At 40.6% G+C, this 15,149-nt stretch overlaps 1 protein-coding gene across 1 annotated transcript in view; it reads right to left on the bottom strand.

The window, feature by feature from the left end:
- Positions 1-15,149, bottom strand: part of sbf2 (SET binding factor 2) — a 316,027-nt gene that overhangs the window by 57,077 nt on the left and 243,801 nt on the right. Inside the window, 2 exon segments of the mRNA XM_034163256.1 lie at positions 4,076-4,150; positions 10,655-10,738. Of these exon segments, the coding sequence (XP_034019147.1) occupies positions 4,076-4,150; positions 10,655-10,738 (159 nt within the window).

The raw sequence follows: 15,149 nt of genomic DNA, 5'->3' as shown, positions 1-15,149 counted from the left end.
TTTTATAAATGTTTGTAGCTGTTCAGCTTTATTACCTCCGCCAAGGAGGTTATGTTTTTGGTCGCGTTTGTTTGTTTGTCTGTCTGTTTGTCAGCAGGATAACTCAAACAGTTTTGAACAGATTTTGATGAAATTTTGTGGAGTGGTTGGAAATGACAAGAGGAACAAGTGATTAAATTTTAGTGGTGATCCAGATCATGATCCGGATCCTGATGCTAATGCGTTAGCATGTCTATGGCATTTTCAATGTTAAAAGTTAGCATTAAGCAGTTGCAGCTGTCATCACGTTCGGGTGCATTTGTTTTCAAATTGTAATATTTCTTACATTTATTTTTGTTTATATATTAATAATCTAATGATTATTATATACAATTTTAGAGAAAGAGACAAAAAGAAATAGATCACTGTGCCAAGGAGGGAATCTCTTTAGGGTCAGTGACCCTATGGCCTTGTTTAGAGAAGTGTTTCATAAATGTTAAAAAAATTCATATATTTGCAGTTTAGTTGAATTAAATTGAATTTTGTCTCTTATTTGTTTTTGTCTATAAGCACATGCAATATCAATATCAGTGCTCAGATGACAGTAGCTTCTGGGAAAGGTGCAAGTTGCAATAAACTGTGATGCCAAGCGCTAAGGATACATGCTATCTAGTCACAGCAGATGAAACCTTTTTTTTACTACTGAGCAAACATCATTGTTAGACTTTTTTAGGTTCAATGATTCCACGGCGTGTAGATGTTATGGCGTCAGTGACCCCATGGCCTTGGCGCAGGTTTGCACTCTCTGAGTGCTTCTAGTTTACCATGTTATCGGTCTAAAAATTATCGGACAAAAATTTATCGCAAGATAATTAGTCCGATAATGGTTTTTAAAGTTATCTAAAAAGATAATCCGTTAATGAAAACATTATCTTCGATAATTATCGGTTATTGGATTATCTAACTGTGCCCACCACTGCATGGAGGTGATTACACTGTGGCACTGCTGAGGTGCTCTGGAACCCCAAGTTGCTTTGAAAACAGCCTTCAGGTTGTCTGGATTGTTGGATCTTGTGTTTTTAATCTTCTCTTGACAATACCCCTGTAAAGAATGTATGAGGGATTGTCTATGGGGACAATCAAGTACAGTAACATCATGGTTAGCAAAGTACGAGGTCTGTCCGTAAAGTATAGGTCCTTTTTATTTTTTTCAAAAACTATATGGATTTCATTCATATGTTTTTACGTCAGACATGCTTGAACCCTCGTGCGCATGCGTGAGTTTTTCCACGCCTGTCGGTGACGTCATTCGCCTGTGAGCACTCCTTGTGGGAGGAGTCGTCCAGCCCCTCGTCGGAATTCCTTTGTCTGAGAAGTTGCTGAGAGACTGGCGCTTTGTTTGATCAAAATTTTTTCTAAACCTGTGAGACACATCGAAGTGGACATGGTTCGAAAAATTAAGCTGGTCTTCAGTGAAAATTTTAACAGCTGATGAGAGATTTTGAGGTGATTCTGTCGCTTTAAGGACTTTTCACGGTGCGAGACGTCGTGCAGCGCTCTCAGGCGGCGTCATTAGCCTGTTTCAAGCTTAAAACCTCCACATTTCAGGCTCTGTTGATCCAGGACGTCGTGAGAGAACAGAGAAGTTTCAGAAGAAGTCGGTTTCAGCATTTTATCCAGATATTCCACTGTTAAAGGAGATTTTTTTAATGAAAGACGTGCGGACGGATTGCAGCGTCGGCTCGCAGCCGCCGCGACGCTCCGCCACAGGAAAAACACCTCTGTTGGAAGCCTTGAGGACAAGTTGGAACATCTCCAGCTGATAAACAATTTCTCATATACTCACTCCACTGAAAGCCATCAAAAGCCAACTGGATTTTAACAAATGGTTATCAACACGGAGGTGTTTTTCCTGTGCTGCCGCGCTGCGTCGGCTGCGTCCCGACGCGTGGACCCGTCCGCACGTCTTTCATTAAAAAAATCTCCTTTAACAGTGGAATATCCGGATAAAATGCTGAAACCGACTTCTTCTGAAAAGTCTCTGTTCTCTCACGACGTCCTGGATCAATAGAGCCTGAAATGTGGAGGTTTTAAGCTTGAAACAGGCTGATGATGGTGCCTGAGAGCGCTGCATGACGTCTTGCACCGTGAAAAGTCCTTAAAGCGACAGAATCACCTCAAAATCTCTCATCAGCTGTTAAAATTTTCACTGAAAACCAGCTTAATTTTTCGAACCATGTCCACTTCGATGTGTCTCACAGGTTTAGAAAAAATTTTGATCAAACAAAGCGCCAGTCTCTCAGCAACTTCTCAGACAAAGGAATTCCGACGAGGGGCTGGACGACTCCTCCCACAAGGAGTGCTCACAGGCGAAAGACGTCACCGACAGGCATGGAAAAACTCACGCATGCGCACGTGGGTTCAAGCATGTCTGACGTAAAAACATATGAATGAAATCCATATAGTTTTTGAAAAAAATAAAAAGGATCTATACTTTACGGACAGCCCCCGTAGTTACTAGTAGTTTCTCCTGCTGGAAGAGGAAATCAGCATCTCCATAAGGTTTGTCAGCAGATGGAAGCATGAAGTGCTCTAAAACCTCCTGGTAGATGGTTGGGTTGACGCTGAGCATGATAAAACACAGTGGACCAACAACAGTAGATGACATGGTGCCAAATCATCACTGACTGTGGAAACATCACACGGAACATCAAGTAGCTTAGATTCTGTGCCTCTCCACTCTTCCTCCAGACTCTGGGACCTTGATTTTCAAATGAAGTGCTACTTTTACTTTCATCTGAGAAGAGGAGTTTGGACAACTGAGCAACAGCAAAGTTCATTTTTTCCTTAGCGCAGGTAAGATGTTTCTGAAATTGTCGCTGGTTCAAGAGTGGCTTAGCACCACAAATACAACACATGTTGCTCATTTCCTGAACACATTTGTGTGTGATGGCACTTGATGCACCGACTCCAGCCTCAGTCCACTCCTTCTGAAGCTCCACCTAGTTCTGGAATTAGCTTTGCATGACAATATTCTCAAGCCTGTGATCATCCCTGTTGCTTGTGCATCTTTTCCGGCCACACTTTTCCCCTCCAGTCAACTTTCTGTGATTATGCTTTGATCCAGAACTCTGTGAACCACCAGAGCTTTCAGCAATGACCTTCTGTTGCTTAACCTCCCTGTGGATGGTGTCTGTGAGTGTCTTCTGGACATCTGTCAGGTCAGCAGTCTTCCCCATGATTGTGGTTGTGTGTAGTGAAACAGATTTGAGAGCTTCACAGCATTCATACTGCAGAAATAGTGACTTATAATAAAAAAAGATTTAATATTTTGAGATATGCATTTTCTATTTCTTGGAGCAGAAGGCTGTAATTATCAAAATTAAAATAAAAACTGACAAACATTTTAGTTTTTATGTACTGAAACTAACATTTTTTTTTTGCGCTCACTGAAATACCTACAAATAAATATTGAACTTCATTCATTCATTCATGATATTCAAATTTTTTTTGAGATACACCTGTAAGTGGGGACAGATGACTGCTGCTATCAGTAAGGTCTTTATTTTTTATTAAACATCTGATAAAAACATGACTGCTGTGAATGAAAAATAAGACAAATCACATACAGTCAGAACATTAACACATTTAAAGAGCTAAATTAATTGTGTGTTCTTTGCAGATAGTCTAGCTGTCATTCGAAAGTCTGTGTCCATTGGGACCTCATTTTCTCTGATTCATGTCTGGGCTGCCATCACAAACAGCTCCCTTCCCTCCTAAATCTGGATGTGGCTTACGAACTGACCGCGGCTAGCTCTGCTGAGCAAACACATTAACAAAGGAAATGGCCACATCAGAGGAGCCAGTCTGATTTAAGAAACCACGGGCCCTAAAATTGCACCTACAGAAGCGGCTGTGGTTAGTATTGTGCCTCACAATGGCTTGGTTTGCAGCACGGTGTTAGCACAGCATACAACACTGTTAGTGAAGGCACATGTAGTTCAGAGAAAAGAAAAAGGAGGAGGGCTTGAAAGATGCATTAGAGAAAGAGTATTTAAAGAGGACCAGCAAAGGAAATTACATGGTTTCACTGTACCTTGATTTTGCATTTTATCCTTACTGGCAGGTTTTTGGTTTGAGGGAGTGAACAGTTTATCTCTGTACTCAAGCACTGAGTGGTGGTTGTGTACAGGATGTAGACAAAGAAAATGAGGGTGGGGAGAAGGGTATGGGGGAAAAAAAAATAAAAAAATCATGTCAATATCAGACATCAGAACCAGACATACCCTGCTGACCTCTTCACATCATGGAATCAGTCATGCATGCTGGATAAAGAACTGATGGCCAAAAAGGCTGTGCTGTGACTTTGAAGAAATTACATTCTGCATTTGAAAATATTAACACAATGACTATAGCAGCATGCATGATGAATATGACGGCTTAGATGATGTTAAGAATGTATTCAGTAACTGTGATGAAAATTTACTGGAATGTAGAGTAGAGAAGGAAATTTATAATATTTCATCAATATCAATGTCATTATTTATTCTACTTACTGATTCAATGCTTTATTGATTCCTGATCAATCTTCTCTGCAAAAAATTGTCGGACTACACAGGTTTTCCACATGCAATAAATACAGCTTTTTATTTTTTGCTAGAGATGAATTATAATGTCATGACACGAGTTCTTGCAACTCTCAGAAAAACATGCTGACATTGATAAGAGGAACTGATGAAGTAGACTGATTTTGCAGAATACATCCGCCTGAGGTATGTCTGAGTCTTTGCAACTGGTATTGGGTTTTTTTAAATCCTGTATTGGATGGGCTCAAGTGTACAGAGTTGTCTGGAGATGCCAAAGCATAGGCTTCACTCCTAGTGAAGAAAAAACACAAAACTCAAACAACAACAAAAAAATCTCAAATATGTCACTGCAAGAAAAAATACAAAATACTGAGTCAAGTGTCAAAGGCCTACAACCTTTAACCGTAGCAATGACTAATACCTCAAACATGCCCCAACACAAACCTCAACCTCTAACACAGACAAAACACTTGGTACCGATGGTTTCCTCTAAGAATGAAATTCCTGCTCATATAGTCAAAATGGTGCTCCAGACTGTAGTCTGTACTTCAAAGGGCACAATGAACGAGGGTGACCAGAGACCCTTGCGCCAATTCTTCAGAGGGATGTTTGTGTCAACATTTGGATTATCACAACAGTTTAAACTGTAAGACACATTTGAAAACATTTCTCTAAACCTGATCCAAATAAATAATTTATCATGGGTTTCTTTGATGCATTTGTCAAAATTAGTCAGTGGAAGTTCCCTCATTTCAATTTCAGCTTTCTAGAAGGGAAGAAGAGAGTACTGTGATAACTCTGTATGCTCAAATTATTTTTAAACACTATTTTATAGGCAGTGTGTCTTTGTGGCTAAATTCTTTTTGAATACACACATTGATGTGGTCCCAATCCTAGTTTAGAGAACATTTTAAATGGCCGCTGGGTGTTGGATCTATTTGAAATATTTTGGCCCCTATGCTCAGTGATATTGGTGTCACAATGAATCATCTTAACCAATGTGTCACTGTTGCTCAGAGCTTTTTCAAGATCAGTCAGATCTGAGTTCAGACCTGGCTTCTTAATTTTGCTTGTTTTCCTATGTGTTGTAAACCACTGGGAGAAGTAGTCATTTCTCACATACGGCCAAATCTCTATTTTCATGAGACCATCTTATTCCCAATCTGGAGCCAAATTCAACCCCCGCCCCATGAGAGATAAGGCCATTTTCAACATGTCCTCTACGCCCAGTGGCAATTCTTGTTCTAACATGGAAAATTTACACAAGTTAGGATGCCAGCAATTTTAAGTGCTTCTCAGAAATTAGCCAAGTCAGATCCCCCTTTCTTTAATGGTTATTTATATTTACAGAAAGGCCTATAATCAACACTTTATACCTTATGCTTCCAGCAAAAAAGGTGGGGATGTGCCCTCAACACAACTGTTTACAGATTTTTTTCTGGATCTGGTGGTGAAAACTATGCTTCCATATAGATCATAGTACTGAATACGGTTTGTCATGTGTAATTCCACTTATTTTAATTATAGGACTAATTAGATTAAGGTGAATAAAAAAATCTTATTAAATAATCATTTATAGACTTTACGTGACAGTATCTGGGGATAAGCAGAGGCATCAACGGGCCACCCATTCCCACGCACAAAAACGTGATTTCAGATTCTAAAATCTTGATTTCACTTGAAGTTGTAGTAAAAATTACCATTTAATCAGCACAATGTTCAAGTTATGTATGTGACACAAAGACCAACACAAAAAGTTCCCTTTGTACAACTTCGAAGGGCAGAAAAACTCATATGTCCGTGAGTTTCTGTAAAGCATTCTAAAATACCTGTGCTTCATATTAACAATACAGATCGACTCCCAATGTTTACCGAACACTTGTACAACTATAAACTACACGATCAAACCTCTCATACCAACACACCAACTACGAACACTACACATTCATTTGTAGTCCTATCGACCCTAAAATCTTTTAGTACTGTTTCTGGTCTGATTCTGTGCTGAACTGTTGATTCATCTACAATGTTTGTGTTTCATTGACACACTGTATGTTACAAATGTGCAATAAACTTACTTGAAAGAAAAAAGAATGTACAGAAAGACAATTTAAAATGTGAGAGATTCCAGACTTTTTTACACATTTCCCCTGTATAATTTTAAAATTGAAAATTTTGAATTCCCAAGTCACAATATCACTGGGCTGGGGGCATTCACTTCAAAGTGTGAAACTCTCACCTTGTCCTTGTGATTCAGATTCTGACACCCCTCTTATTGTCAAAAAATAAAATAAAAATAGAAAAACAAAAGGTTCAGCTTTCCTCCCCGAATCAGCAAGTGCATTTCTGGAAAACGTCTTATTACTCTACATTTTACTCTGCATTTGTTGGCATTTCTCATCGTGTGATGTACATTTTAGAAAAAGCAGAAACATCCTGATGGATGACAGACAGTGAAATGAACACTGCTTCATCTGATAACGAAGCTTCTGAGCTTTCATTTGAAAGTGAAGGTTTCCTGCTAAAAACATCATGAGATGACACCACACAAAGCGGCGCTAGATGGCAGTATAACGGCATGGAGCTGTTGTTACACTGTCTGCGGAGAACCCTGAGCATAACTGAAAACACAAATTCTCATAAATGCATGTAACAGTATCACTGTTGGAGGCCTGAAGGCTGATTTTTTTGATGCCTTGGACTCGCTATGCATCGACTCGATTTTGGCATTGGTATTGTATGACCTTGAAGAATAACCTGAGACTGGTTTTGAGGGTTTTCATTTTTTCTTGTTGTTCACACTGTTTACTTGCCAACAACCAAAAACAAAGCATTCCGTCCAGGGCTCGAATGTACGCTCGTCTACTCGACATTGGCTCGATGTTGGACTCGTGCTCCACTCTCCTCTTTTGCCTGACGTGCCAAGTTACCTTTCACCCACATTGAGAAAATAATCTGGTAAAAATAAATAAATAAAAATACTTCATATTTCAGTGATGTTCCTGTGGCAGCATAAGTGTTTTTCAGATTCAGGGTTCACATTCACGCTGTCCTGGTGTGAAATCAACAAGGTTGGAAACAATCTATATATTAAAAGCCAAGTGGTCTCTGTGTACGTGTATGCATGCGTGTGTATGGATTCTATCATGGAGAAACTGGGGAGAGCTGACATTTGCCGTTTGGTATGCTTATGTTTTTTTGGTAAAGGATGAACGCCGCAAAAACAGAAAGTTGATAGGACTAAATTTTTGGAGAAATTAGGGATATTAGTTATCAACAGTGAACAATGGACATTGATAATTAAATTCTGGACACACACGCCATTCCAGCAGGGGGCAGTAAATCATCTATATATTAGAAGTCAAATGGCCTCTGTGTACGTGAGTGCGTGGGTATAATTTTGATCACAGACAAACAGGGGAGAGAGACATTTGGTATGCTTATGTATTTTGGGTCAAGGATGAATGCCACCAAAAAAGAACATTGATAGGATTAATATTTTTGGAGAAACTATGGATATTAGCAGGGGGCGGTAAATCATCTATATATTAAAAGCCAAGTATTGACAGAACTAATTTTTGGAGAAATTAGGGATATTAGTTAACAACAGTGAACAATGGACATTGATAATTACATTCTGGACTCACACGCCATTCCAAATCATTATAGAAACTTTGCATAATTTATTGCCACCCCTGAAAAATGTCAGCTACCTATTTTATAAACACTACCCAATCTAGAACCGGTGGATCCCCAAGGGCGTTGCGCTAGTCTATTATATGTACCACATCCCCTGGGATGCACAGCTCTAAGGTGGGGGGCAACAAAACTGTTTAAGGACCTGTGGCCTATTTGGGCAGACTGTGCTGGAAATTATTAATCTGTCACTAACCTCTGGATCTGTTCTGAAATGTTTCAAATCTGCAATGATTAAACCATTACTTAAGAAATTTTATCTCGAGTCTACTGAAAAATTATAGGCTAATATCAAACCTATCATTTTGTTCTAAAATTCCTGAAAAAAAAAGTTTCACAGCAGCTCGTGGACCACCTTACTGAGAATAATCTTTTTGAGCCACTGCAGTCCGTTTTTGGAACATATTATCATTCCACAGAGATAGCTCTACCTAAAGTAGCAAATTACCTTCTGCTTACAATAGATTCAGACACCATTATGGTTCCGTCACTGTTAGATCTTAGCACTGCGTTTGGCACGGTAGAACACCGTATTCTACTTGATAGGCTGGAGAATAATTTTGGGATTACTGGGAATGTCTTTGTATGTTTGACATCTTACCTAACCATTCGTTCTCATTGTGTTCTATACAATAACACTACCTCTAAGCTTGGTGAAATGAAATACGGGGCTCCACAGGGGTCCATCTTAGGCCCCCTGTTTTTCCTCCTTTATATAGCATTCCTCGAGAACATACTGCGGCATTAAGGGATTACTTTTCATTGCTGCACTGATGACACTCAGTTGTACACGTTGATAACTGCTGGTAATCTCGTATACATAAAGTCTTTAGGGGACTGCTTTGCATCAGAAAAAGCTGGATGTCCAGCAATTTCTTACTTTTAAACACTGACAAGACTGAATTGATTGTCCTCGGTCCAGCGAGACATCAACATCAATCTGACCAGCTAACACTGACCCTAAACACATTTGTCACACATCACACTGACAAAATGAGGAACCCTGAGGTAATTTTTGATCCTATGTTGTCCTTTGACCTCCACATTAGAGATATCACGAGGACTGCTTTCTTCCACCTGAGAAACATGGCGAAGAGACTCTGATGCTGAGACCCTGATCCATGCATATGTCTTTTCTACTGCAATGTTCTATTTTCTGGTTTACTGCAGTCCAGCATTAGGGGTCTCCAATTGGTTCAAAATGCTGCTGCCAGAGGTTTGACAAGAAGCAGAAAGTTTGACCACTTTACACTGATTTTGGCATCCCTTCACTGGCTTCCTGTGTCTGTGAGATCAGATTTTTAAGGTTCTATTTCTAACCTTTAAAATTATTCACGGACAAGCACCTCCCTACTTAGCTGATCTAATTACACCCTATGAACTAGCACAGGTGCTGCATTCTCAGGGCACAGGACTACTTTGTGTTCCTAGGGTAAATAAAAAGTGTGCAGGCCACAGAGTCTTTCTCTTATCGTGCCCTTGTGTGGCATGATCTGCCATGACACTCAGATTCTGTACAGACATTCAAGTCGAGACTGAAGGTGCATCTATTCTCCCTCTTTTATGGTTAGCATACTGGCACAGTATGAAACTATGCTTCCTAACCCTTTAACTCATTTTATTAGCAACGGAACGTCTGTGCTCAGCATAAATCTAGTACTATTACTGCCAAAGTCTTCAAATTCATAGGGAACATTCTTGGGACACAGATCTTGGACAAGTTCAGAGATGGCTAACCTTGACTTATTTTAAGAGGTTAAAAAGTCACATTCTGTTTCAATCTGTTCCTTTTTTTTTTTTTTTTTTTTTTTTGAGTGGCGGGGGTGACAGCCAATCGGAGTAGAGCTTTGTGACGTCACTGGCAGGTCGAGGTGGTGTGACTCGGTCTTGGCCTTGGGGGAGGTGGAGTTGACTTCAACAGTGAAGAGTACTTATTACTATGTTTACCAAAACCAGTCAACACTAACATTATTTCCATAAAAAAATCCTTTCAGATTGTCTGAAATGTAGTTACAAAATTTTGCCTTTTGTAGAACTCCATCTGCAAAGTAGAATTTTTGGGCCTTACAAGCTTGACAAGGCACTTTTTCTCAGTGCTGCCATACTATAACACTTTGCTTTCCAAGAATAGAAAAGAAAAGGATGTACATCTGGAAGAAAACCGGTGAGATGGCACAGAAAAAAAGGAGATTCCCAAGAAAACCAAAAGGGTTATTTCGCACCGTTAAGCACCTCTGTAAGCAATTAATGTGACCAACACCAGTACCTCCACACCTATAACCTCTTCCTGAAGCAGCCAGATGGTAAAACACACTGAATAAAACTTAAAACGTCCAGCCAAAATCAATGACAATTCCAGTGTCAGACGGTGCAGAATATGGAAACAAGCTCACCTCCTCTAGTAAAGCTGTTTGAGAATGGGAGGTCTAAATGGACAGGAGCCATCTTTGGTAATCTGGATGTCTTCCTTTCGTTGCCTGAAAATAACACATCAGACATAGAAACTTTTACCAGAGTTGCAACAAGGAAGAAATATGCACTCAGAATACACAACAACAAAGTGTTTACATATGCCTTTAATCTATCTTTGAATGTAAGAGGTCTGTTAGAAAAGTATCGGACCTTTTTATTTTTTCAAAAACCATATGGATTTGAATCATGTGCGCTTGCACCAGCCAAGCTTGAACATTCGTGCGCATGCGGGAGTTTTTTCACGCCTGTCGGTTGCGTCATTCGCCTGTGAGCAGGCTTTGTGTGAGCAGTAGTCCACCCCTCTCGTCTGATTTTTATTGCGAATAAAATGTCTGAACAATTTGGAGCTTTGCTGCATCAAATTTTTCCATAAACTGTGAGAGACCTCCAGGTGGACACCATTCGGAAAATTCAGATGGCTTTCAGGGATGATTTTATGGGGATTACACAGATTAAGGAGTGCTCCAGCCGGTTTAAAGGGGATAGAGAATCAAAATAATCTTTTTCATGTTTGTGGTGTTAGTTCAGAGTCTCCCCGCTGTGGGGAATACACACGAAGTGCCAGCAATTTTCAGAATCTCTGTTTCAAGTATTTCTCCTTTTTTGAATTGCCCCTAGAAAACAGGCCAATCCGTTTTTGAGAGAAAACTTACGTCACTTTTTCACCAACAGCCCCCCCCCCACACACACACCCTTTCACACACGCCCCTTCGAAATTAATTATTCATAAGGTTGTGCCCACCCATTCGTAACACTCGAAGAGAAGCAATGGCGAGCTACAGGTGTGCTTTCCCAGGCTGTTTTAGCGGACTACGATCTTCCCACGGAAAGCAATGTACGCGATCACTGGCTTTTATTCATTTTTAACCGCATCCCCAGTACATACAACCGCCAACTATTTCTTTGCTCTGCGCATTTCACGGAAGACTGTTTCACAAACCTTGCACGATTTCGAGCCGGCTTCAGTCGGCATTTAATACTCAGTAGAGGGTCAGTTCTGACTCTGCGACAAAATCAACCCCAGCAATCAGTACAGCCTGTGAGTATCACATTTTCTTTTGTTTTAAATTTGTGTTGCGCCATATTCCTGTTGTAAGAATTACACGTTAGAATGGCATGTTAGCTCTGGTTTGTTCCTCTAAAGGGAATGAGCTAACCCCTTAGCAGCTAGGGACGTGTATCGAGAACCGGTTCCTTTTGGGTATCGTTAAGAAATTACTCGATCCACCGACATCAATAAACTTTGTGCTTAACGATTATGTTATCGGTCCTTCAGAGTGGCCATTGTTTTGGGGGGTGTTTGTCAGGAAAATGATCATTTCTGTATTGATTACAGACCCTGCAGCGGGTCCGTAAACAACTTTTCTGCAGCGCGGCTTTGCTTTGAACCTTGAACCAATCGAAGCAGTGCTTCGCAGATTGAAGCAATGCTTCGATTATTCTTTCTTTCTTTTGCTTAATTTTCTCCTGCTAAAACCCTAAAGAGCATACATCTGTGAGTATTATTTACCTTTTCTATGTTAAACCGACCTGTTTTGTTCTTCTGAAACAGTTGATAGATGTATTTTATAACTTAAAAACGGGAGCGATGCTAACGCGTTAGCATGTCTATGACATTTTCAATGTTAAAAGTTAGCATTGCAGCTGTCATCACGTTCGGGTGCATTTGTTTTCAAATTGTAATATTTCTTAAATTTATTTTTGTTTATATATTAATAATCTAATGGTTATTATATACAATTTTAGAGAAAGAGGCAAAAAAAAACCTGAATAGAAACACAACAGAAAATATAAAAGCAATGAAAATAAGTAAATAATGCTTTCTTTTCAGTGAGAGCAAGGGCAGCCAATCAAACAATGGCAACCGATCAGCGCCACCTACTTGCATTTCATAATGAGGTTGCCAAATAAGCTCCGAAACGACGCCATTAAAGGCAAACGAGGCATTCTAAACCCAGCATAGTAACATAGCTGTTTCAGAGAGCCTTTTAGGAAGGTTCTGAGCCATTACAGACCCAACCAATTTTTTTTGGGCTACATATCACATCACAGAACAAGGATGAATGCCCCATTCAACCTCTCTCTATCACCTTTAAAGACCGCCCACAGCTGCTGAGAGCACGCCGCGCTCCAAGCGCTGATCGACAGGCTGAATCAACCAGATCATTTCCAACGTGAAGGCTTTGTTGATCCGGGACGTCGTCTGACTTACACAAAAATGGCAGAAGACATGGACATCAGTACTTTATCGGCACATTCCACTGTTACAGGAGTTTTTTTCATGGAAAGAGAAGCGGAGGGATGCGCCACAGAGCCATTCATGGCGCGGGACAAAACCACCTCCGTGTTGGTCTCACAGGACGGCTTTCAGATGACCTTCAGACGGCTTTCAGTGGCTTTTCAGTCGTGTGACTATCCAAGAAATTGTGGATGAGCCTGGACATGCCAGAACATGTCCTGTGAGGCTTCATAACGGTGTTGCTTTGCGCCATGCGGCACCGCCGCGACGCGCGGAATTCCTCTGCACGTCTGTCTCAATGTGCCGAAAAAGTGCTGATGTCCACGTCTTCCGCAATTCCTGTGCTAGTCAGATGACGTCCCGGATCAACACAGCGTCCAGTTTGGAAATAAACAGCACATTCCACTGTTACAGGAGTTTTTGTCATGGAAAGAGGAGCGGAGGAATTCCGCGCGTCGCGGCGGAGCCGCATGGCGCAAAGCAACGCCGTGATGAAGCCTCACAGGACATGTTCTGGCATGTCCAGGCTCATCCACAATTTCTCGGATAGTCACACGACTGAAAAGCCACTGAAAGCCGTCTGAAAGCCATCTGAAAGCCGTCCTGTGAGACCAACACGGAGGTGGTTTTGTCCCGCACCATGAACGGCACGGTGGCGCATCCCTCCGCTTCTCTTTCCATGAAAAAAACTCCTGTAACAGTGGAATGTGCCGAAAAAGTACTGATATCCACGTCTTCTGCCATTTTTGTGTAAGTCAGACGACGTCCCGGATCAACAAAGCCTTCGTGTTGGAAATGATCTGGTCTTTTCAGCCTGTCGATCGGAGCTTGGAGCGCGGCGCGCTCTCAGCAGCTGTGGGCGGTCTTTAAACCAGCTGGAGCACTCCTTAATCTGTGTAATCCCCATAAAATCGTCCCTGAAAGCCATCTGAATTTTCCGAAAGGGTGTCCACCTGGAGGTCTCTCACAGTTTCTGGAAAAAAAAATGATGCAGCAAAGCTCCAAATTGTTCAGACATTTTATTTGCAATAAAAATACGACGAGAGGGGTGGACCACTACTCACACAAAGCCTGCTCACAAGCGAATGACGCAACCGACAGGCGTGAAAAAAATCACGCATGCGCACGAAGGTTCAAGCTTGGCTGATGCAATCACACGTGATTCAAATCCATATGGTTTTTGAAAAAAATAAAAAGGTCCGATACTTTTCTAACAGACCTCGTACTTGTATTATGACAACACAGAACTGAATTAAATCCAACTCTACCTGAGTTGATCTTTACAATCTTAGATTTTTGCAAATGTTTAAGACTGATTGTTACTTACTACCACCTAGAGAGCTTTCAAATTTTACCAAAGGAAAACTTTATATTATAATCAAATACAGGAAGAGAAAAGCCAGAAATGAGTGGGTGTGTGAATGTTTGTGAGTGCACTGGATGCAGCTTTGGTCCAATACAGTTTCTGTTTAAGATTCTTGTAGATGTGGTGGGAGAGTGATGACAGAGAAGATGAATGGACTGGGCACCGACCCCAGACTGGCCTATGCTACTTACACAACCTTTTATTGTACAAATTTCCTTCCAAATGTTACCACATAAAATGTTTTTTCCCACAGTCTCTTCCTCTTTCATTCACACACAAGAGTTGATATAAATAGGTGAAAAATAGCCAATGACCAGGGCAAGCAGACAGGTTCATGGCAGAGCTGCAGGGAACAAAAATAACTGTGAAGAGTGCAAGTCTGCAGTTTCTCTGTGTTATCAGAAGAAATGAACTCTGTGGCCTTGTGTCCCTTGCAAACAAAATAGGCTTTATTTTCCCACGACACAGCTAAGACGCAACAGCAAATTCAGCTCAAATTGTCAGGTAACTTAGATGTGACTTCGAAAGATATTTATGCCCAGAAGATGCATGTCAACATACCAAATCCAACTACAGCGAGAAAAACATATAAAAGTGTGTGTGTGTATTTCATCTTTTATTACGATCATCTAAAACATACATGTGGATTCACTGATTGGAAAGATTCCATTCCAACTTGATCACCTTCAGGCTGGATTGCTTCACGTAAATGTAGTTAATGACAACTTAAAATTCTGTGAAAAAGGTCTGTTGTATGGAAGTGCTGCCGTCATAATCAGAGTGTTGTTCACTCTTTTACCTTACAAAATAA

Source organism: Thalassophryne amazonica, chromosome 2, assembly GCF_902500255.1.
Source record: "Thalassophryne amazonica chromosome 2, fThaAma1.1, whole genome shotgun sequence".
NCBI lineage: Eukaryota > Metazoa > Chordata > Actinopteri > Batrachoidiformes > Batrachoididae > Thalassophryne > Thalassophryne amazonica.
This window is presented reverse-complemented; position numbering and strand designations above follow the sequence as displayed.